Genomic DNA, 25,642 nt, shown 5'->3' with positions numbered 1-25,642 from the left:
CTGTACTTATCAAACACTCCCAGGACAGGGACAGTGTGGGGTTAGATTCAGAGTAACACTCCTTCCACACTGTACTTATCAAACACTCCCAGGACAGGTACAGTGTGGGGTTACATACAGAGTAACACTCCTTCCACACTGTACTTATCAAACACTCCCTGGACAGGGACAGTGTGGGGTTAGATTCAGAGTAACACTCCCTCCACACTGTCGTTATCAATCACGTCAAAGGACAGGGACAGTGTGGGGTTAGTTACAGAGTAACACTCCCTCCACACTGTCCTTATCAAACACTCCCAGGACTGGGACAGTGTGGGATTAGATACAGAGTAACACTCCCTCCACACTGTCCTTATCAAATAGCCCCAGGACAGGGACATTGTGGGGTTAGATACAGAGTAACACTCCCTTCACACTGTCATTATCAAACACTCCCAGGACAGGGACAGTGTGGGGTTAGATACAGAGTAACACTCCCTCCACACTGTCCTTATCAAACACTCCCAGAACAGGGACAGTGTGGGGTTAGATACAGAGTAACACTCTCTCCACACTGTCCTTATCAAACACTCCCAGGACAGGGACAGTGTGGGGTTAGATACAGAGTAACACTCCCTCCACACTGTCCTTATCAAACACTCCCAGGACAGGGACAGTGTGGGGTTAGATACAGATTAACACTCCCTCCGCATTGTCCTTATCAAACACTCACAGGACAGGGACAGTGTGGGGTTAGATACAGATTAACACTCCCTCCACACTGTCCTTATCAAATACTCCAACGACAGGGACAGTGTGAGGTCAGATACAGAGTAACACTCCCTTCTCACTGTCCTTATCAAGCACTCCCAGGATAGGGACAGTGTGGGGTTAGATACAGAGTAACACTCCCTCCACACTGTCCTTATCAAACACTCCCAGGACAGGGACAGTGTGGGGTTAGTTACAGAGTAACACTCTCTCCACACTGTCGGTATCAAACACTCCCAGGACAGGGAAAGTGTGGGGTTAGTAACAGAGTAACACTCCCTCCACACTGTCCTTATCAAACACGCCCAGAACAGGTACAGTGTGGGGTTAGATACAGAGTAACACTCCCTTCACACTGTCCTTATAAAGCACTCCCAGGACATGGACAGTGTGGGGTTAGATGCAGAGTAACACTCGCTCCACACTGTCCTTATAAAGCACTCCCAGGACAGGGACAGTGTGGGGTTAGATTCAGAGTAACACTCCCTCCACACTGTCCTTATAAAGCACTCCCAGGACATGGACAGTGTGGGGTTAGATTCAGAGTAACACTCCCTCCACACTGTCGTTATCAATCACGTCAAAGGACAGGGACAGTGTGGGGTTAGTTACAGAGTAACACTCCCTCCACACTGTCCTTATCAAACACTCCCAGGACAGGGACAGTGTGGGGTTAGATACAGATTAACACTCTCTCCACACTGTCCTTATCAAACACTCCCAGGACAGGGACAGTGTGGGGTTAGATACAGAGTAACACTCCCTCCACACTGTCCTTATCAAACACTCCCAGGACAGGGACAATGTGGGGTTAGATACAGAGTAACACTCCCTTCACACTGTCCTTATAAAGCACTCCCAGGACAGGGACAGTGTGGGGTTAGATACAGAGTAACACTCCCTCCACACTGTCCTTATCAAACACTCCCAGGACAGGAACAGTGTGAGTTTAGATACAGAGTAACACTCGCTCCACACTGTCCTTATCAAAAACTCGCAGGACAGGGACAGTGTGATTAGATTTTTTTTAGATTAGATTAGATTACATTACAGTGTGGAAACAGGCCCTTCGGCCCAACAAGTCCACACCGAACCGCCGAATCAAAACCCACCCGTACCCCTATATTTACCCCTTACTTAATACTACGGGCAATTTAGTACGGCCAATTCACCTGACCCTGCACATCTTTGGACTGTGGGAGGAAACCGGAGCACCCGGAGGAAACCCACGCAGATACAGGGAGAATGTGCAAACTTCACACAGTCAGTCGCCTGAGGCGGGGATTGAACCCAGGTCTCAGGCGCTGTGAGGCAGCAGTGCTAACCACTGTGCCACCGTGCCGCCCACTCCCGGGACACGGACAGTGTGGGGTTAGTTACAGAGTAACACTCTCTCCACACTGTCGTTATCAAACACTCCCAGGACAGGGATAGTGTGGGTTTTGATACAGAGTAAAACTCCCTCCACACTGTCCTTATCAAACACTCCCAGGACAGGGACAGTGTGGGGTTAGATACAGATTAACAACTTCTCCATACTCTCCTTATCAAACTCTCCAACGTCAGTGACACTGTGGTGTTAGATACAGTGTAACACACTCTCCACGTTGTCCTTATCAAACACTCCCAGAACAGGTACAGTGTGGGGTTAGATACAGAGTAACACTCGCTCCACACTGTCCTTATCAAACACTCCCAGAACAGGTACAGTGTGGGGTTAGATAATGAGTAACACTCGCTCCACACTGTCCTTGTCAAACACTCCCAGAACAGGTACAGTGTGGGATTAGATACTGAGTAACACTCCCTCCACACTGTCCTTATTAAACAGTCCGAGAACAGGTACAGAGTGGGGTTAGATACAGAGTAACTCTCCCTCCACACTATCCTTATCAAACACTCCCAGGACAGGGACAGTGTGGGATTAGATACAGAGTAACACTCCCTCCACACTGTCCTTATCAAACACTCCCAGAACAGGGACAGTGTGGGGTTAGATAGAGATTAACACTCCCTCCACACTGTCCTAATCAAATACTCCAACGACCGGGACAGTGTGAGGTCAGATACAGAGTAACACTCCCTTCTCACTGTCCTTATCAAACACTCCCAGGACAGGGACAGTGTGGGGTTAGATACAGATTAACAACTTCTCCATACTCTCCTGATCAAACTCTCCAACGTCAGGGACAGTGTGGGGTTAGATACAGATTAACACTCTCTCCACACTGTCGTTTACAAACACTCCCAGGACAGGTACAGTGTGGGGTTAGATACAGATTAACACTCTCTCCACACTGTCCTTATCAAACACTCCCAGGACAGGGACAGTGTGGGGTTAGATACAGATTAACACTCTCTCCACACTGTCCTTATCAAACACTCCCAGGACAGGGACAGTGTGGGGTTAGATACAGATTAACACTCTCTCCACACTGTCCTTATCAAACACTCCCAGGACAGGGACAGTGTGGGGTTAGATACAGATTAACACTCTCTCCACACTGTCCTTATCAAACACTCCCAGGACATGGACAGTGTGGGGTTAGATACAGAGTAACACTCCCACCACACTGTCCTTATCAAACACTCACAGGACAGGGACAGTGTGGGGTTAGATACAGATTAACACTCCCTCCACACTGTCCTTATCAAACACTCCAACGACTGGGACAGTGTGGGGCTAGATACAGAGTAACACTCCCTGCACACTGTCCTTATCAAATAGCCCCAGGACAGGGACATTGTGGGGTTAGATACAGATTAACACTCCCTCCACACTATCCTTATCAAACACTCACAGGACAGGGACAGTGTGGGGTTAGATACAGATTAACACTCCCTCCACACTGTCCTTGTCAAACACTCCAACGACTGGGACAGTGTGGGGTCAGATTCAAAGTAACACTCCCTCCACATTGTCCTTATCAAACACTCCCAGAACAGGTACAGAGTCGGGTTAGATACAGATTAACACTCCCTCCACACTGTCCTTATCAATCACTCCAAGGAAAGGGAGTGTGGGGTTAGATACAGAGTAACTCTCCCTCCACACTATCCTTATCAAACACTCCAACGACTGGGACAGTGTGGGGTTAGATACAGAGTAACACTCCCTCCACACTGTATTTATCAAACACTCCCAGAACAGGTACAGTGTGGGGTTAGATACAGAGTAACACTCCCTCCACACTATCCTTATCAAACACTCCCAGAACAGGGACAGTGTGGGGTTAGATACAGAGTAACACTCTTCCACACTGTCCTTATCAAACATTCCCAGGACAGGGACAGTGTGGGGTTAGATACAGAGTAACACTCCCTCCACACTGCCCTTATCAAACTTTCCAAGGACAGGGACAGTGTGGAGTTAGATACAGATTAACACTCCCTCCACACTGTCCTTAACAAACACTCCAATGGCCGGGACAATGTGGGGTTATATACGGAGTAACACTCCCTCCACACTGTCCTTATCAACACTCCCAGGACAGGGACAGTGTGGGGTTAGATACAGATTAACACTCCCTTCACACTGTCCTTTTCAAAATCTCCAAGGCTAGGGACAGTGTGCAGTTAGATACAGAGTAACACTCCCTCCACACAGTCCTTATCAAACACTCCCAGGACAGGGACAGTGTGGGGTTAGATACAGATTAACACTCTCTCCACACTGTCCTTATCAAACACTCCCAGGACAGGGACAGTGTGGGGTTAGATACAGAGTAACACTCCCTCCACACTGTCCTTATCAAACACTCCCAGGACAGGGACAGTGTGGGGTTAGATACAGAGTAACACTCCCACCACACTGTCCTTATCAAACACTCCCAGGACAGGGACAGTGTGGGGTTAGATACAGAGTAACACTCCCTCCACACTGTCCTTATCAAACTCTCCCAGAACAGGGACAGTGTGGGGTTAGATACAGAGTAACACTCCCTCCACACTGTCCTTATCAATCATCCCAGGAAAGTTACAGTGTTGGCTTAGATACAGAATAACACTCCCTCCACACTGTCGTTATTAAACACTCCAACGTCAGGGTCAGTGTGGGGTTAGAGACAGAGTAACACTCCCTCCACACTGTCCTTATTAAACACTCCAACCTCAGGGACAGTGTGGGGTTAGATACAGAGTAAATCTCCCTCCACGCTGTCCTCATCAAACACTCCCAGGACAGGGACAGTGTGGGGTTAGATACAGAGTAACACTCCCTCCACACTGTCCTCATCAAACACTCCCAGGACAGGGACAGTGTGGGGTTAGATACTGAGTAACACTCCCTCCACACTATCCTTATCAAACACTCCCAGGACATGGACAGTGTGGGGTCAGATACAGAGTAACACTCCCTCCACACTGTTCTTATCAAACACTCCCAGAACAGGTTCAGAGTGGGGTTAGATCCAGAGTAACACTCCCTCCACACTGTCCTTATCAAACACTCCCAGGATAGGGACAGTGTGGGGTTAGATACAGAGTAACACTCCCTTCACACTGTCCTTATCAAACACTCCAAGGACAGGGACAGTTCACATTATCACTTTTCAAACTGACTTGTGAGTTTAATGAGCTTGTACACATACCAGTTTCCATCGCATCACCCACCTTCTTGGCTGGCCCAGTTCTATGCTGCTGAACCCATTGTTGAATTCTTTCCTACTTCGGGACTCAACTCCTCCAATTTCTCCATGGTCTTGCTGGTTCCTGTCTGTGTAATCTCTTCCAGTTTTGCAACCCTTGGACAGATCTGTACTCTTCTAATTCTGAGCTCTTAAATATTCCTGATATTAATCTTTCCACCCTCATTAGATACATTTTCAATAATGGAGCCCAGAGGAATGTCCATACCTTTTAATTTATTTTTCTGCATTTTTGATTACGAGGTGAAATGGGAAAAAGGACTTTTAAAAGGACTTCCAAAGATGGTGGAAAGGGTTGCTGCTGTTTTTTTTTTTTGAATAACAAAAGCAAGTTACCTGACACTCATTATAAGTGCTGTTTACACAGCTACTTGTTCAAGCAGTGTGAGAGGTTACTGCAGATGAGCTGGAGCGGAGGGGGAGGGAGCTTTGGCCAGCAGCATGTAGCTGAAATGGTGACTAGTTACTGATAACAAAGGCCTCTTGCCTACTCACAGCTGTGTGTTTGTCTCCCGAGGAGCTGAACAGCTTGGGGCAATCAATGTTTGGCCAGAAGCCACATGGAAAGGAAAAGTGTTGTCCTTGTCTCTGCAGGAAGTAACCATTGGTTTCTGTAAGTTAAGGTTTTTAACCAATAAATGTTGACCTGCCACCCTGTGCCTCTTGCAAGCAAGTGATAGTTGCTCAAAAAGGAAGGTCATGGACCAGCACATTCTGACAAGCGAAAAGGCTTATCTCAACAAAATTCACTGACAAGGACCATTGACCTGCTTCCCTAGTGTATTCCCTCTGTCCATATAACCCATGGTTTTGTCTGAGTTTCTGTGTGTGTGTGTGTATTTGAGTGTGTGTGTGTATTTGTGTGTCTGTGTGTCGGGGGAGGTTTATAAGGGCATTATAATTTTACCTAGTAAAGTTATATGTCAATGATTGATAATTGTTCACTAGCATCTACTTTGTTGTAATCCCTGTTAAGTACAGAAACCTGTAGAATATTTTCTTTCCCCCCTGGGGTCTAAAATATAAAAGTATTGGGGAGTTTTGCATACTTTTATCTCATGTTGAAGTTGTGTGCTGTCTCTAGGAGTAGTGGGGACTTCATTTCCAGCGTGTCTCCTGGGTGAGGCATAACATCTCTCCAGGAGAAAGTGAGCGCTGCGGATGCTGCAGAGTCAGAGTTGAAAAGTGTGACACTGGAAAAGCACAGCAGGTCAGGCAGCATGCAAGGAGCAGGAGATTCAATACTCCTGCTCCTGCTCCTCGGATGCTGCCTGACCTGCTGTGCTTTTGCAGCACCACACTTTTTGACTATAACATCTTTCCAGTTCTTTATCTCACTTTCCTTTTTAAGAGAGTCCTTACAATAAAGCTTTTTGGTCAAACTTATTGTCATTAGACAATATCTCTCTATGTGGTTAATTGCCAATTACTTTACTATGCCTACGTGAGATGCCATGGGAGTTTCCATTAAGGTGAAGGTGTTATGTAGATCCAAGTTGTTGTTGTATCAGAGATGCTCTGTTTCCTGGGGAGGAGTGTCATGTTGCCTGACTCCTCTGTTAATATTTTTGGAAATAATTTATACAGTACATGTTTTCTAGGATTTTGAGATTGTGTATTTAAAAAGTGAGAACTATGTGAAATGTTTCACATGTGGTCTAACTAAGACGCCACATAACTTTAAGATTGTCTCCCTGTTTTCATATTGTATCACTCACATGGTAAAAAGTGATAAATATCCTTGAAAATATTTATTTATTCTGACCCTGTGTGTGGATGATATTTGTGTGTGGTTACCTGTCATTGGTAATTGCCTTTTGGAGAGCTTTTTTCTGTTATTTTGCCCAGACCAAAGGTTTGTCAGTAGGCAGTGAGTGGTAGAAACATTGCTCTGATTTATACAAAACTCAACCTATTCCATTACTGGCTTCTCTTTTCAAACAGATTTTGTTTTGCAATCATACATGTCATTTTCCTTGAAGGTTTGAAAAATGTTATCTCAACAACATCTCAAACATCACCGTCCCAGGAGAGGCTGGTTCTAATGAGATGCGGAGAAGATTGATGGGTACAAGGTTTATTCTCCATCAGCCACAGAGATCTTCTGAACACTGTCTGCCAGGGCTATGCACAATTTGCTCTATTTCTAGGCAGTCTGGGGTAAGAAGGGAGTATGGGGCTGTGCTGAGTATTCCTGCCTCTGCAGCCCAGGCCTCAGTGGCCCACACAAGGGACTTTCATAATGTCGTCAAGTTGGAAATCATGGTAAGACAAGATTCTGTCTAGATCCGTGCTTCCCAAACCTTTTCGGTACGAAGGCGCACTTCGATCAGACAAACAATTCTACAGTGCACTCACTTGCCTCCATGTACCACAGGCACTATCTCGGAAGCCCTGCGCATGTGTGGCTCTGAAGGCTTGGGCTTGTAGTTGATGGGGGTTCCTGGTGGCAGCCTGAAAGATACTGTCTTCATTAATAGGCTCCGAGATTCCAGAGGAGATTGCAAGCATGGATGTGACCTCAACGTTGGGAAGATGTTTCCGTTGGTAGGAGAGACTGGGACCCATGGACACAGCCTGAGAGTAAAGGGAACCTTTTAGAACGGAGATAAGGAGAAACTTCTTCAGCCAGAGAGTGGTGAATCTATGGAATTCACTGCCACAGAAGGCTGTGGAGGCCAGGTCACTGAGTATATTTAAGACGGAGAGAGATACGTTCCTGAGTATCAAGGGAATCAAGGGTTACGAGGAGAAAGTGGGAGAATGGGGTTGAGAAACTTATCAACCATGACTAAATGGTGGAGCAGATTCGATGGGCTGAATGGCCTAACTTCTACTCCTGTGTCTTATGGTCTTTTGGTCTAAAGTGGCAATGCTTCTGGACAATTCTGTGGCACATGTCTCACATGGTTGTGACACACCAGTTGAAAACCACTGACCTAGATAGTAGTCAGGTGCCATTCCAAGGGGATTATTGCTTGTTACAGCCTCCCTCATTAATACTCAGTTTTCTATTTTTACCAAACATGCCAAGTAAGATGGATGTCGAGAATTCCTATTGTGGAAGTCCGAGCAGGAGCCCAGTGACTTCAGCTGTGAGGAGTCTCCGTGTTGTTCAACACCAAACAGCGTGGGTGGGCATTTTGGACGGCATGGACCAGCTTGGGCCAAAGGTCTTGTCTCAGTGCTGTAGGATTCTATGACTGTCAAGGCACAATCCTTGGGCACAAACCACATGCTTCCCACTGACATTGCCATCTAAAATCTGCCAACCACACCCCCCAACCCCCATGACCATCCTCACTGATGCACGTGTAGGCCGCTCTGGAAGTGTAGGCCGTCCCAGCAACTAACATTGCTGCAGTTTGTGCATGGACAGGAACCAGCTTGTGATTGGACCGGGCTGCATTTCAGGCATGCTCACTTGTTGTCTTCCTCACTCACCTGGATGCTAACAACTTCCCTACTCTGTCTTGCCATGCTGTGCCAATTCACGCAGTCATGCCAGGTAGGGAAGACCCACTGCCTTATATATGTCTTGCTCATTTTACCTCCGCATGGTGCAGCAGGCTGTCAGCACAGACATCGATCTATGCTATATCCTGTGTGGCTGTGTGAATTTGGACAAAATGCTGGCACAGTTGCAATCAGGACTACATTGGTACTCAAACAGATAGATGTGGTGCAAAAAGGAATCACATCTGTAAATCTGAGAGACCTCATACTCAGTGTGATGTCACTGGTGTTACCAACATTGCCTCACTAGATTTCCTTCTCTCTCACCCTCATCCTACATCTCAGTGTAGGCCCTGGGTCTGCACCCAGGCCCAAGGGAGCCTGCTCAGCACTGGAGCCTGTTGACCCTGGAGGAGTCAACACATCCATCCTTGGACAAGCCAAACAGAGAAATGCACGAGAATTCCTAAAAGCATGGCATTCCAACCAGAACGCTATCAACAAACACATTGACTTGGTTTCCATTTACCACCTACTGAGAAAAAGAACAGAAAATGACATCACCATAGGAAATGATGTCACCACAGGAAATGACATCACCAACCCAAGGGAACTCCAGGCTCACTGAAGATGTTACCTCATATGGTGATGAAATATCTGAAAACGAACCTTCCAGCTCAGCAAGCAAACCTACATCCAGACCCTGGAGGATTGTGTGGGAAATGCTGTGTCTGGATGAGGCACACACGTATGAGGGTGCAATTGGCAGAGGCAAGCAGATCCTCCTCGGTTTGAACTTGCTGGGTATAGATGGGGACAGGCACAGGGTGTGTGGAGGCCTGGGCATCCCTGCAGTGTCCTGAGTGGAAACAGCCAAGGGGCCTGTGTGTGGTTCCTCCTCTGGCTGCGTGTCCTGTGGCAGTGCTTGGTCTCTTTGTGAGGATGGGGCACTTGGACTGGGGTCACAGTTTCCTGCCTCCCCACTGCCCCCTGTCCATGTGCCTTTGATCCTGAGGCCCAGTGCCTGGACAATGGGGTGTAGGTGTGTGTTCCTCTCCAGCAAACCCAGTGGGAGCTGGGCCTGGCTCTCCATGGCAACCATCAACCTGTACATGGAGGCAGCTGGATGATCACATGACTGTCTGCACTGCTATAGCTTCTGGCCAATGAGGGCCCTTGTGTCCCACAGCCCAACCTGCTGCCCCTGGCCCTTCCTGTGCATGTGGGTGAAGTCCCTGATTGTCAACATTACAGGCTCCTCTCCGGCCTAGGCCTGAGCAGGAGCCCAGCCTCTGACCACCCTCCCAGTGCCAGCAACCTGTGGCACATCTCCCTCACCAGCTGTGGAGCTCTCACGGTGAGCTGCTGAGCAGATTGTGCTCCCACAGTATCTAAGGCTAATGTTCCCACCAAGGGGTCAGTATCTGGGCTAGTCAAGGTACAGGAGGCAGCATTGCTGATGCTTCCTCAGAGGTCCAGGAACCAGCTGTTTCTCCACGGAGGAGGAAGACATCCCGATGATACCTGCAAGGAGACAGAATGGAGAAGGTGCGAATGGAAATGGTATGTAATAAATGGCACTGACAGCAGGGTTAATGGAATGTAGAGTGGAATTTACTCGGTTGATGGAACATGGATGTCTTGACATCTGCACTGGAGTGGTCCTGGTCTTCTCCAACCTGGACCAGGATCCTCTCCTGGTCAGGCCTGAGGGGTTAGTGTTGGGCACTCCTCCAACCAAGAGGGCTCCTTCTGCCCTATTGTGGGCCATTTGCTTCTGCAATGAGAGAGAAGGGAGGATTGAGTGAGCTGAAAGTGGCTGGCACAGCTGGAGCAGGTGGTGGCACGGTGCTGAGGTATTCTGAGAGAGTAAGTGGGAAGCACACAGGCCATGCAAGGTGAATGGCTGGGGACAGGGTGGAGGGAGAGCAAGGGAGGGACGATGTATTTGGATAAATACATTAATAAAAAATGTTTGGATGGATATGGGCCAGGAGCAGGCAGGTGGGACTAGTTTAGTTTGGGATTATGGTCGACATGGATTGTATGGGCTGAAGAATCTGTTTCTGTGCTGTATGACTCTATGACTCCATGGTTGTATGTAGACAATGTAGAGTGTGCCAGAGCATGAGATGTGCTGGGAAGTGGGTGGAGTAGCAGGAATAGAGAAAGCACGGGGTAGCAGAGAGAAGATGGTGCTGCACAGCCTGGCAGAGCAGGGAAGGTCATTGACCTCATCATGGCCCTGACACACACTGGGGTCAGAATGACCATGGTGTGCATGGTCAGCAGTCACTTGTGGTATCAGGACAGGTCGATTAAAGTGGTTAAAAGGCTTATGGTACACCGAGTTTTATTAGTCAAGGCTAATATTGAGCAGGAAGGTGATGCTAGAGTATTGTGTGTGCAGGTTCTGAAATGCACATTACAGGAGAGATGTAATTGCACTGGAGAGGATGCAGTGGAGATTTACCACGATGTTGCTTGGGCTGGAGGGTTTCTGTTGTAAAGAGAGATAGGACAGACTGGGATAGTTTTCCTTCGAGCAGAGGAGATCAAGGGGTGACATGTTGGACAGGAAGGAAGGAACTTAATCCCTTGATGGAAGGATCAATGGAGCATAGATTTCAGGGAAGGGGCAGGAGGCTTCAAGGAGATGTCACCCAGAGGATGGTGGGAGTGGGGGACTCACTGCCTGTGAGGGTGGGGGAGGTGGAAACCCTGAAATATTGAAGAAGGATTTCAATGTGCACTTGCAAAGCCAACGTGTACAAGGCAATGGCTAAAGTGCTGGAAAAATAGATAGGTGGTTGTTTTCATCCAGTGCAATGTGATGGACTGAAGGGGCTGGGCTATAGATCTCTCTGTGTCACTGGCATTGCTGGCAGTTGCTCTACACCATTGAGACTGCATGGAACCAGCTGGTACCTCAGATCAGGCTAGCAGGGTCTCCTCTGCTGCTCCTCCTAAATAGGGATACCCCTCCTCTGCACCACACACTTCACCAGGACACCTATATCCCTGTCGGAAAATTGCGGCACCACCTTCCCCTTTTCTGGCATGTCCGTTACTGAGCAGGGCAGCTTTGGAATGCCAGAGCTCATCTGAGTGCCCAGTGTCCTTTCCAAGGTGGCACAGCCACCGGGTTAAGTGAATGGCCATCCAAGTCAGTGACAAGCTGTTCTGCCAACTAGGTGCATGGAACTAGATGGAACTAGAATTGGATAGGAGGGATACCAGATGGTTGGTTCGGTTATTAACGAGGCAAGGTTGGTAAGGTACGGCAAGAAACCTCACTGGGCCTTGGTAGAGGGGCTGAGTTTCAGAGACACAAGGTCATGCTACAGCTGTACAAAACTCTGGTGTGGCTGCATATGGAGTTTGCGTACTGTTCTGGTCACTGCATTATCGGAAGGATGTGCAAGCTTTGGAAAGGGTTCAGAGGAGATTTACTAGGATGTTGCCTGGTATGGAGGGGAAGTCTTATGAGGAAAGGCTGAGGGACTTGAGGCTGTTTTCATTGGAAAGAAGAAGGTTGAGAGGTGTCTTAGTAGAGACATATAAGATAATCAGAGGGTTAGATAGGATGGACAGTGAGAGCCTTTATCCTCGGATGGTGATGGCTAGCACAAGGAGACATAGCTTTATTTTGAGGGGTAATCGATATAGGACAAATGTCAGAGGTAGTTTCTTTACTCAGAGAATGCACTGCCTGAAACAGTAGTAGACTCGCCAACCCTAAGGGCATTTGAATGGTCATTGGATAGGCATATGGACGAGAATGGAATAGTGTAGGTTAGAGGGCTTCAGGCTGATTCCACAGGTCGGCGCAACATCGAGGGCTGAAGGGCCTGTACTGCGCTGTCATGTTCAATGTTCCATGTTCTATGAGGGGAGGTATTTTTGAAACATCCAAAGTTGAAAGGAATAGATAAGATAGAAGGAGAGAGGATGTTTTCACTGGCAGGTGAAACTAGGACAAGAGGGCAGAGCCTTAAAATTAGGGGGAGCAGATTTAGGACTGAATTGAGAAGGAACGTCTTCACCCAGAGGGTTGTGAATCTGTGGAATTCTCTGCCCAGTGAAGTAGTTGAGACTTCCTCAGTAAATGTTTTTAAAGCTACGATAGATTTGTTTTGAACAATGAAGGAATTAAGGGATACGGTGGGAGGGCGGGTAAGAGGAGCTGAGGCCATGAACAGATCAGCCGTGATCCAATGGAATGGGGGAGCAGGCTCGAGGGGCCGGGCGGCCTACTCCTGCTCTGGGCTCTTATGTTGATCCTCATGTTAAATCTTTGTCCAATTGTTGAATCCACTTTGAGAAGCATTTGGTAACATTTATTAACTTTAGAAACTGGGTGAGAAAGTTTCTCTGGGATCCTACACATAGGGTTAGCCTGGCGGCTCAGTGGTTAACACTGACGCTTCACAGTGTCAGAGACCCACTTTCAATCCCAGCCTTGAGTGACTGTCCGTGCAGAGTTTACACATTCTCGCTGGGTCTGCGTGGGTTGGATGGGTGGTTCGGGTGGATTGGCCATGGAAAATGCAGAGTTATGGGAATAGGGTAGGGGGGGTGGGTCTGGATGGGTTGTTCTTTGGAGGGTCGGTGTGGACTTGATGGACCACATTGCCTGGTCCTCACCATGGGGATTCTATGATTAGGGCTCACGTTCAATCTTACTTGACATCACCAGGACAGAGCTCCTTATGCAAATTCAGAAATTCCCCAGGGAGTAAAAATGTAGTTGAAACCTTTAGTTTATGGTGGAGTATGGTCATGGCTACATTAAAAAGGGGAGCAAGCTGTATAATGTCTTGGCTAGACCCATCTGGAGATTGTGTCCAGTGTTCAGGACTGAAGGAAAGTTATTTTGACAAAGAGACAACACAATATGAATAAGTAAATAATACCAGGCCTTTGTTAAATTTTGTTGAATTTGAATTGAGGCAGTTATAGAGTCATAGAAATGTACAGCATGGTAACAGACTCTTTGGTCCATGCTGACCAGATATCCTAAATTAATCTAGTCCCATTCGCCAGCACTTGACCCATATCCCTGTAAACCCTTCCTATTCATATACCCATCCAGGTGCCTTTTAAATGCTGTAATTGTACCAACTTCCATTTCCGCTGGTAGCTCAAGCCACACATGCACCACTCACTGCGTGAAAAGGTTCCCCTTAGGTCACTTTTAAACCTTGCCTCTCTCACCCTAAACCTATGTCCTCTAGTTCTGAACTCCTCCAGCCCAGAGAAAAGACCTTGTCCATTTACCCTCATCATTTTATAAACTCCTCAGCTTCCGACGCTCCAGGGAAAACAGCCCCAGTTTCCTCAGCCTTTCCTTATAGCTCAAACCCCATCTTTTCTGAACCCTTTTAAGTTTCACAAAATCCTTCCAGTTGGAGGGAGACCAGAATTGCGCACAATATTCCAACAGTGGCCTAACCAATGTCCTGTACAGTCACAACATGACCTCCCAACTCCTATACTCAAAGCTCACAGGAGTGATTAACGAGAACAAAATCATCGTTATGTAGCTATCAGGCAGGAAGAGGTACGTTGCATCCAAATGAAGTTTGGAAAAGAGAAATGGTCACTTAGGATGTCAGGAAAATAAAACAAAGGGGGGAAATAATCAGGAAATTGGGATGAAAAAGCCAGCGCTGTCATGACAGAAGTATCAACTGTGTCCTACCCTGTTTGTATAGATTTAGGGATTGAAATCAATAAACTGCTCACAAATGCATAATCCTACCTCCTCAATAAGGGCTAAGCCATTTCATTGTTCTCTTTATGTCTGACCTTATTTAATCTTTGTGCTGCCCTATATCCTGGGCTTCAAACTTCAGTCAGCCTCTTTAATAATTAGTGTGTTCTTCTGCCATAGATTGAAGGGAGTCCCAGGGCTGACAAGTCCAACACAGATGCATTTCAATAACACAGGGCATATTCATTTTCACTCTGGCCTGCATTGTAATACTTTTTTTCTGAAGGCCGACTGTGTAATTCTGACAGTAAACATCAGTCAGTGTTGAGTTCTTTTGATTGATTAGTCCTTAAAGCAGGCTGTTTCCGTGTCAGAGATAGGAATGTGTGTCCTGCTAATTTGAAGATGCCACAAGTGAAACTGATTGGGGAAATATGCTGTGAGAGCTGAAGAAGCTTCACTGGGCCATTCATTTCCCTGAAAGCCCCTGGTTCATCAATCTGTCCCTGTCAGCTGCTGTGAAACAAAAACAACACAGGCCAGGTGGTGATGGATAATGAAGCTGTACTGTCAGCTTTATTTCTCTAACAATGCTGAGGGAGGCTGAGTGGGGGGACGGTGAAGCACAAGCCAAAGTTGGCCTGTCATTAACAGTGAGTGGCTGTCTATCTGTTCAATGCTGTAACCACCCTCTTCTCGCCCATCCCCACCCACAGTCCCCAACTCATGTTTGTTGCCCTCATTTCCAAGTCTGACAATAAGTCTTGGCTGGAACCAGGTGGTGACCCCAACTGAGAGTGCTGCATTTACAGAAAAGAAGCAATCAAACAATCCCCTCGGTGTAGTTTGACCTTATTTCTGACCACAAGCAGTGTGTGCTTATCTCCAATAGACACAACCCCTGTGGTAACAGCACTCATTAGGCAGCTGGTATCAAGTTGTAGCATAGCCAGCTGCTGTTAATGTCTCTCCCAGCACTGATCATCCTCTCCTCCCATTCCCTTCACCACTCCCCTCTTCTCCCATGTTTTGCTCCCGCCTCTCTCCTTGCCCTTTCTATTTTCCTTTCCCCATTCCTCCCACCTACCTCTTGTCCTTCCAGTTCCTCCTCTGTCTTTCCTATGTTGCTGTTTCCCATGTTTATCTTGTTTGTTTTACCTATCAGCCTGGTGGTTTTAGGTAGGACAGATCAGGTGCCATCCCATGTGCCAATGCATTTTTATCCCTTGGGTGGCACGGTGGCTCAGTGGGTAGTGCTGATGCCTCACAGCACCAGGGACCCAGGTTTGATTTCAGCCTCAGGTGACTGTCTGTGTGGATTGTGGTGTTTACACATTCTCCCCGTATCTGCACGGATTTCCTCTCGGTGTTCCGGTTTCCTCCCCATCCCCAAAGATGTACAGGTTGGGTGGATTGGCCATGTTAAATTGCCTAGGCAAAAGTGGGGACTGCAGATGCTGGAGATCAGAGTCTAGATTAGAGTGGTGCTGGAAAAGCACAGCAAGTCAGGCAGCATCCGAGGAGCAGGAAAATCGACGTTTCGGGTAAAAGCCCTTCATCAGGAAGCATTTCAAAAACCCTTCCACCACTCTAATCTAGGCCCATGCTAAATTGCCCCAGTGTCCAGGAATGTGCAGGCTGGATGAATTGGCCGTGGGAATTGTGGGCTTACAGGGATGGGTCTGGGTGGGATGATCTTCGGAGGGTTGGTGTGGACTTAATGGGCTGCATGGCCTGTTGTGAGGAAGGGCCACTCGACCTGAAACATTAACTTTGATTTCTCTCCACCGATGATGCCAGACTTGCTGAGCTTTTCCAGCAATTTCTGTTTTTGTTACTTTAAATTTTTATTGATTTGAAATGTGCATTACACACAGAGCGCACTCTACAGCTAGGAATCCACAGATTAGCCCAGTATTGCCCTTCTAATGAGTGTTTATTGGACACAGTGTAGGGAGACCATTGTTCTGTAACTAACCCTGTGTTGTCCCTGTCCTGGGAGTTTTTGATGAGGACAGTGTGAAGGGAGATTTTCTCTGTATCTAACCCATTGTGGGCCCTGTCCTGGGAGTGATTAATGAACACAGTGCAAAGGGAGATTTACTCTGTATCTAACCCATTGTGGGCCCTGTCCTGGGAGTGATTAATGAACACAGTGCAAAGGGAGATTTACTCTGTATCTAACCCATTGTGGGCCCTGTCCTGGGAGTGATTAATGAACACAATGCAAAGGGAGATTTACTCTGTATCTAACCCATTGTGGGCCCTGTCCTGGGAGTGTTTAATGAACACAGTGCAAAGGGAGATTTACTCTGTATCTAACCCATTGTGGGCCCTGTCCTGGGAGTGATTAATGAACACAATGCAAAGGGAGATTTTCTCTGTATCTAACCCATTGTGGGCCCTGTCCTGGGAGTGATTAATGAACACAGTGCAAAGGGAGATTTACTCTGTATCTAACCCATTGTGGGCCCTGTCCTGGGAGTGATTAATGAACACAGTGCAAAGGGAGATTTACTCTGTATCTAACCCATTGTGGGCCCTGTCCTGGGAGTGATTAATGAACACAGTGCAAAGGGAGATTTACTCTGTATCTAACCCATTGTGGGCCCTGTCCTGGGAGTGTTTAATGAACACAGTGCAAAGGGAGATTTACTCTGTATCTAACCCATTGTGGGCCCTGTCCTGGGAGTGTTTAATGAACACAGTGCAAAGGGAGATTTACTCTGTATCTAACCCATTGTGGGCCCTGTCCTGGGAGTGATTAATGAACACAATGCAAAGGGAGATTTACTCTGTATCTAACCCATTGTGGGCCCTGTCCTGGGAGTGATTAATGAACACAGTGCAAAGGGAGATTTACTCTGTATCTAACCCATTGTGGGCCCTGTCCTGGGAGTGATTAATGAACACAGTGCAAAGGGAGATTTACTCTGTATCTAACCCATTGTGGGCCCTGTCCTGGGAGTGATTAATGAACACAGTGCAAAGGGAGATTTACTCTGTATCTAACCCATTGTGGGCCCTGTCCTGGGAGTGATTAATGAACACAGTGCAAAGGGAGATTTACTCTGTATCTAACCCATTGTGGGCCCTGTCCTGGGAGTGATTAATGAACACAATGCAAAGGGAGATTTACTCTGTATCTAACCCATTGTGGGCCCTGTCCTGGGAGTGTTTAATGAACACAGTGCAAAGGGAGATTTACTCTGTATCTAACCCATTGTGGGCCCTGTCCTGGGAGTGATTAATGAACACAATGCAAAGGGAGATTTTCTCTGTATCTAACCCATTGTGGGCCCTGTCCTGGGAGTGATTAATGAACACAGTGCAAAGGGAGATTTACTCTGTATCTAACCCATTGTGGGCCCTGTCCTGGGAGTGATTAATGAACACAGTGCAAAGGGAGATTTATTCTGTATCTAACCCATTGTGGGCCCTGTCCTGGGAGTGATTAATGAACACAGTGCAAAGGGAGATTTACTCTGTATCTAACCCATTGTGGGCCCTGTCCTGGGAGTGTTTAATGAACACAGTGCAAAGGGAGATTTACTCTGTATCTAACCCATTGTGGGCCCTGTCCTGGGAGTGTTTAATGAACACAGTGCAAAGGGAGATTTACTCTGTATCTAACCCATTGTGGGCCCTGTCCTGGGAGTGATTAATGAACACAATGCAAAGGGAGATTTACTCTGTATCTAACCCATTGTGGGCCCTGTCCTGGGAGTGATTAATGAACACAGTGCAAAGGGAGATTTACTCTGTATCTAACCCATTGTGGGCCCTGTCCTGGGAGTGATTAATGAACACAGTGCAAAGGGAGATTTACTCTGTATCTAACCCATTGTGGGCCCTGTCCTGGGAGTGATTAATGAACACAGTGCAAAGGGAGATTTACTCTGTATCTAACCCATTGTGGGCCCTGTCCTGGGAGTGTTTAATGAACACAGTGCAAAGGGAGATTTACTCTGTATCTAACCCATTGTGGGCCCTGTCCTGGGAGTGTTTAATGAACACAGTGCAAAGGGAGATTTACTCTGTATCTAACCCATTGTGGGCCCTGTCCTGGGAGTGATTAATGAACACAGTGCAAAGGGAGATTTACTCTGTATCTAACCCATTGTGGGCCCTGTCCTGGGAGTGATTAATGAACACAGTGCAAAGGGAGATTTACTCTGTATCTAACCCATTGTGGGCCCTGTCCTGGGAGTGTTTAATGAACACAGTGCAAAGGGAGATTTACTCTGTATCTAACCCATTGTGGGCCCTGTCCTGGGAGTGATTAATGAACACAGTGCAAAGGGAGATTTACTCTGTATCTAACCCATTGTGGGCCCTGTCCTGGGAGTGATTAATGAACACAGTGCAAAGGGAGATTTACTCTGTATCTAACCCATTGTGGGCCCTGTCCTGGGAGTGATTAATGAACACAGTGCAAAGGGAGATTTACTCTGTATCTAACCCATTGTGGGCCCTGTCCTGGGAGTGTTTAATGAACACAGTGCAAAGGGAGATTTACTCTGTATCTAACCCATTGTGGGCCCTGTCCTGGGAGTGATTAATGAACACAGTGCAAAGGGAGATTTACTCTGTATCTAACCCATTGTGGGCCCTGTCCTGGGAGTGATTAATGAACACAGTGCAAAGGGAGATTTACTCTGTATCTAACCCATTGTGGGCCCTGTCCTGGGAGTGATTAATGAACACAGTGCAAAGGGAGATTTACTCTGTATCTAACCCATTGTGGGCCCTGTCCTGGGAGTGTTTAATGGGTATGTTTCGAGGGGGCTTTACTTTCTGGTTATGTTTATTTAAACGAGTACCTGGCCTGGGAATGCATGATGTAGATAGTGCAGAGGAACTTTACTTTCTGTTTAGAAGTGTAGAGGGAGCTTGACTCTGTATCTAACCCCATGCTATCCCTGTCCTGGGAGTGTTTGATGGAGACAGTGTCAAGTGACATTTACTTCCTCTTTCAGTTTAAAAGAGTCTAGGAAACTTTACTCTGTATCTAGCCTCCTGCTGTACCTGATTTGGGAATGTTTGGTTGGACAATATCCAGTTTAAGAGTTTATATACAGTTTAAGAGTAGCTGAAGCTTGGCTTTCTCTCTCACAATGTGCTATCCCTGTCCTGAGAGTGTGTGGTGGAGACAGTGGAAGGGGAACATTACTTTCAGTTTAGGAGAGTAGAGGGAGCTTTGCTCTGCATTTTGCTAATGTAATAGCATTGACAGAATTAAAGGCAATGTTAGAGTAAAGGGAAGACCCTTTAGAACAGATATTGGGAGAACCTTCTTCAGCCAGAGAGTGGTGAGTCGATGGAATTCACTGCCACAGAAGGCTGTGGAGGCCAGGTGTTTGAGTAGATTTAAGATGGAGATAGATAGGTTCTTGATTGCCAAGGGGAGAAAAGGTTATGGGGAAAACGCTGGAAAATGTGGTTGAAAAATCTATCAGTCATGACTGAATGGTGGAGTAGACTTGATGGGCTGAATGGCCTAATTTCTGTTCTTATCTCTAATAGTGTGATGGGATGAGCTGGTGGCCTGACTCAGACTGCATTGTGAACTGGATTACACTCATGTAATCACATGAACCCCTTTGTGATGTTTTTGTGAGATACAATTGGCAGAGGCCCTAGCTACAGCTGCTGATAGTTATAGTAAGAATATCTCACAGACTGGTTGAGATAATTTCCTTGTATATTCAACCATCAAGTCCAATGGGAGTTTTTCCTTGATGTTTAAGGATATAAATCACATCCGTGGCAGTAATGGGTTCTGTGCAGATGATGGAGCCTCTGATTTTATTTTCCAAGAAAAGATTATAAGTGCTGAAGGTGTCCTCTAATGAGTTAGAGATGTGCTCTATGTTTCCATGGTGAGCTGGGTGGTGAATGAGCTAGTTGTCACCATGAATATTATCTCAGTGGAGTTTACAGTGCCCTTTTGTACCAGCGTTTCCTTGACTGCCAAGCACAGAGACAGACATCTGTGGAGATGAAAGTATCTGGAAACCTAGAAGTCCAACTCTGGTGGGACTCAGACCCTGAAACAACTTCCCCATCATTGAATAGAGAGCCATTTCACAGCAACAGAGTGTCACTTTAAAGTGGAACAAGGTATGTGCGTACTGACAGATGCACACGCTGCTTTGGAGAGGACATCCTCAGCACTACCTCAACAGTGTGAGCTAACCAGCAACCACAACTCACTCTGCTTAATGATGGCTGTAGTCATTACTGAAGATTCCTGAAGATGGGCGTATGCCCGAAACGTCGGTTCTCCTGCTCCTCGGATGCTGCCTGGCCTGCTGTGTTTTTCCAGCATCACATTTTTCAACTCTGGTCTCCAGCGTCTGCAGTCCTCACTTTCTCCTGTAGTCATTACAGACCCAAAGAAAGAAACATTTCAATCAGGTGAGAACTCAAGAGCCAGAACAAATTTCTCGATCCCTCCCTCACAGCACGGTGGCTCAGTGGTTAGATCTGCCGCCTCACAGCGCCAGGGACCCGGGTTCCATTCCAGCCTTGGGCAACTGTCTGTGTGGAGTTTGCACATTCACTCTGCATCAGTGTGTATTTCCTCCCACAATCCAAAGATGCGCAGGTTAGCTGGATTGGTCACGCTAAATTGTCCTCTAAGGCCCAGGGATGTGCAGGCTAGGTGGATTGGTCATGGCAAATGTGGCATTACAGGGATGGGGTAGGGGCAGTGTCGGGTCTGCATGGAATACACTGCAGAGGTTAGGTGCATACTTGATGGGCTGAATGGCCTCTATCTGCACTGCAGGAACTCTATGATTCAAAATAAAATTCTATTGTCAGAATCCTAGAAAACCACACCAGCACCAGACCTCCATTTAACGAGAACTCGACAACCAGCCCCAGTATTAATGAATAACTTGCATTTATCCTTTTAATGATTTTGCTTGATGGGGTCTCTTTTAAAAGAGGTGGTCTTATCCTCAGGGTGCTTTTTAATGAGAGACACTCACTGTCAGGACTGTTCCTAATGTGAGAGTATGATCAACAGGATGACTTTTAAAGTGGAGATTTCACATCAGGGCAGCTGTGGAATGCTGACTTTGGGGAAAGAACAGTTAGGAAGAAATCTTGGGATCAATTAGAGGCTTTACGTTAAATATACTTTTCATTCGGTTTTTATTGTTGGTTTCTTGAATCTTTACATAACCAATGAGAGTTGTGGTTCAGTTTTATGCTACATTGCCCATAGTATTAGTTGAAAGTGAGGATTGCAGATGCTGGAGATTAGAGTCGAGAGTGTGGTGCTGGAAAAGTACAGCAGGTCAGGCAGCATCCGAGGAGCAGGAGAGTCAACATTTCAGGCATAAGCCCTTCATCAGGAATGAGGATTGTGGGGCCTTTTGCCCAAAATGTCAATTCTCCTGTTCCATAATATTAGGTGCACTAGTCAGGGGTAAATATAGGGTAGGGGAATGGGTATGGGTGGGTTACTCTTCGGAGGGTCAGTATGGACTTGTTGGGCCAAATGGCCTGTTTCCATACTGTAGAGAATCTAATCTTTTAACCTGTGTGAGGTTCGAGCAGGTGCTGGAGAGCAACCATGGGTTGGGGGAAGGTGGGGTTAGGTTGTGGGGTGGGAGGATATGTGATTACTTCACTGGAAGGGCAGTAAGTATGAAGGAATGGGATATTAGACTGTACAGTGATTGGAGATAGTGCTTTGGAATGAGAGGGGACTTGGGGTGGAGACTGATGGGCTGTGGCTGGGGTAATGATAATGAGCTGGGGTGGGAAGGAAAGGCTGTGAGGTATGGCTATGAAGGGGGAGTAGTTTAGGAGAGGTGAGATTCTCACTGAGCTGGGTTTGCTCTCCTTGCCTCCATTTTGTGTTGGAGCCTGAGCTATGGGAAAATTGGAGATTGGGTTTCTGATCCTCACTGTTAGATTGGTCGCTGGGATAGGGAGGAGGGAAATACATCAAAGCTTGTTTTCCAGCTCAGCACCATGAGATTCCTGTTGAGGGTTAATGTGTAACAGCAATGAATCTATATGCTCTGGAGCTTAGAAGAATGTGAAGTGATCTCATTGAGATATACAAGAATCTGAAGGGGGCTGACAGGGTAGATACTGACAGATTGTTTCCTTAGAATCCCTACAGTGTGGATGCAGTCCATTCAGTCCATCAAGTCCACAGCAACCCCCTCAAAAACCAGACCTACCCCATCTCTGTAACCTTGCATTTCCCATGGCTGATCTACCCAGCCCGCATATCTCTGGACACTATGGGCAATTTGTCGTGGCCAAACCATCTAACCTGCACCGTGGGCGGCACGGTGGCACAGTGGTTAGCACTGCTGCCTCACAGCGCCAGAGACCCGGGTTCGATTCCCGCCTCAGGCAACTGACTGTGTGGAGTTTGCACATTCTCCCAGTGTCTGCATGGGTTTCCTCCGGGTGCTCCGGTTTCCTCCCACAGTCCAAAGATGTGCAGGTCAGGTGAATTGGCCATGCTAAATTGCCGGTAGTGTTAGGTAAGGGGTAAATGTAGGGGTATGGGTGGTTTGCGCTTCGGCGGGTTGGTGTGGACTTGTTGGGCCGAAGGGCCTGTTTCCACACTGCAAAGTAATCTAAGCTAAGTCCTCAAAAGTAATCTAATCTAATCTTCGGACCAAAACAGGAGACCTGAGTACCCAGAGGGAACCCACACAGACTCAGAGAGGATGTGCAAACTCCACACAGACGGTTGCCCAAGGCCAGAATCAAACCCAGGTCCCTGGCCCTGGGAGGCAGCAGTGCTAACCACTGAGCCACTCCTTGGTTCAAGAACCTGGACCATTGGGTGAGCATGAGCAGTCAATTATTTAGAATTGGAATGAGGAGGAAATTCTTCATCAGAGCATTGTGAATCTTTGGAATTTTCTATCCCAGAGATCTATCCCACAGCTGTGTGTCTCACAGCCTTCAAATTGCCCACCAAAATCTCCTGTTATCCCTCAGTCAAAATGATCATTTGATATCTGACTTGTGATTGGTCAATATCTCTGGAATCCAGCAAAATGGCTGCACCTTCAGAGGACTGTGATCTCAGCATTCTGAAGAGGTTTCTGAGCCCAACAGAACAATAATGGAATGAGTAGACACAGCTTAATCAAAGAGTCTGGTGCTAGAAAAGCACAGACAGTCAGGCAGCATCCGAAGAGCAGGAAAATCGGCATTTTGGGTATAAGCTCTTCATCAGGAATAGTCTTGTGGGCCGGCGGGGGAGGGGGGGTGGAGGCTGCTGAGAGATAAATGGGAAGGGGGTGAGGCTGGGTGAAAGGTAGCTGGGAATGTGATGAAGGTGGGGGTAATGGTGATAGGTCAGAGAGGTGGGTGGAGCAGTTAATAATCCAATTCCCTTTCGAAAATTACGTAGAGGCCATTCGGCAAACATGAGGGTTTCATTAACACAATTTCACTGTAAAGTGATTGATGAGTTCAGAATACTGTTTCTGAAGTGCAAACTTTTAAAACGTGTGTTGGCTGTAACGTGATTATATCGCCAACACTTTAAGCACTGTGTCTAAAACGTGATGTTTCCATAATGCCGGGTCACAGAGGAATGAAATCATTACATTATGGAAGTACTAACTGTATTCCTCCAACATACTACCCAGTGGTGCATACTACATCCTGAGTGTTTACTGTGTAAAATATCTTTCCTCACATTTCCCAAACAACTTAATCCTGTACCATTAGTTCTCAACTCTTCAGCAACAGGACAATCTCTCTCTGTCCAGGCCCCTGGTGATTTTTAAACACCTTGATCAAACCTCCTTCAAAGTGAGTATCTCATCTGAGAAATATCACCTTAAACATTGCACTGCCCCCCCAGTTGAACACTGGACTGTCAGCTTGGATTTGTGTGGCCAAGGTGCTACCTTAGGACTTGAACACAGAACTGTCTGATTCAGGCACATTGCTGTTACCAACTGTACCAAACCTAACAGTAATCTGAAGCACTTGCAAAAAGGATCATTCAAGGACCATTAAATCATATTAGCTTTCTTTGTAACTACCTTTGGATAGCACCCAGAATTCTTGCCTTCTGTAGGGAAGGAAGTACGAGATGGGCTTAGTGTCACTTTGAAATACCTGGATTCAGAAACTCGGTCTGAATAAAGGGGCTCCTGGTAATGTCCCTCCCTCTGAGCCAGGCAACTCAGGTTCAAGTTCCATCTGCTCCAGAGGTGAGCAGATTGATTAGAAAATATCTAAAATGTACGGTGATACCGCGGAGGGAGTGAGAATTTGGTGGGAGGAAACCGGAGCCCAATACATGTGTTACATTATGATTCACACATGTATTGGGACATAATTTTACACCACATTCCACCAGGTCTCATGGGCGGCACGGTGGCACAGTGGTTAGCACTGCTGCCTCGCAGCGCCAGAGACCTGGGTTCACTTCCCGCCTCAGGCGACTGACTGTGTGGAGTTTGCACGTTCTCCCCGTGTCTGCGTGGGTTTCCTCCGGGTGCTCCGGTTTCCTCCCACAGTCCAAAGATGTGCAGGGTCAGGTGAATTGGCCATGCTAAATTGCCCGTAGTGTTAGGTAAGGGGTAAATGTAGGAGTATGGGTGGGTTTCGCTTCAGCGGGTCGGTGTGGACTTGTTGGGCCGAAGGGCCTGTTTCTACACTGTAATGTAATCTAATCTAATCTAATCTAATCTAATTGAATGGGCAGACACTATTCAGAAATCTCATGTGTGAGGTGAGTTGGGTTTGAGAGTGTTTTAAAAAATTCTCAAGGTCAGGTTCGTAGGAGAGTAGTCTGACACAGAACAAACGACCAAGAGGCGAGTCTGCTAGAATATGAGCATTTTATTCCCCGCAGCGTCGTCACAACCAGGTCTCATACTTACAACGGGTCTGGCTTATACTCACTCTACATGTTACCGGAACTGGGAGCCGTCAGTTCTCGTAGAGCAGTTGCCAACAACCCACGCTCGGCGGTTAAACGTAACCCCGGAGCAGACTCCCGGGTCTGGCTTATACTCACTCTACATGTTACCGGAACTGGGAGCCGTCAGTTCTCGTAGAGCGG

At 47.0% G+C, this 25,642-nt stretch overlaps 1 protein-coding gene across 1 annotated transcript in view; it reads left to right on the top strand.

Annotated features, from left to right (window-relative positions):
• Positions 1 to 4,754, top strand: part of LOC148141822 (uncharacterized) — a 28,290-nt gene extending 23,536 nt beyond the window's left edge. Inside the window, exons 3-7 of the mRNA XM_087977609.1 lie at positions 439 to 690; positions 1,382 to 1,691; positions 2,593 to 2,604; positions 3,093 to 3,280; positions 4,381 to 4,754. Coding sequence (XP_087833735.1) covers positions 439 to 690; positions 1,382 to 1,691; positions 2,593 to 2,604; positions 3,093 to 3,280; positions 4,381 to 4,754 — 1,136 coding nt within the window. The remainder of the gene's footprint in view (positions 1 to 438; positions 691 to 1,381; positions 1,692 to 2,592; positions 2,605 to 3,092; positions 3,281 to 4,380) is intronic.
• The last annotated feature ends 20,888 nt before the right edge of the window (positions 4,755 to 25,642 follow it).

This window comes from Chiloscyllium plagiosum, unplaced genomic scaffold, assembly GCF_037043375.1.
Source record: "Chiloscyllium plagiosum isolate Xiang-an unplaced genomic scaffold, Cpla_swu_hap1 HiC_scaffold_32, whole genome shotgun sequence".
NCBI lineage: Eukaryota > Metazoa > Chordata > Chondrichthyes > Orectolobiformes > Hemiscylliidae > Chiloscyllium > Chiloscyllium plagiosum.
Note: the sequence above shows the minus strand (reverse complement) of the source record. Positions and strands in the feature narration are given on the sequence as shown.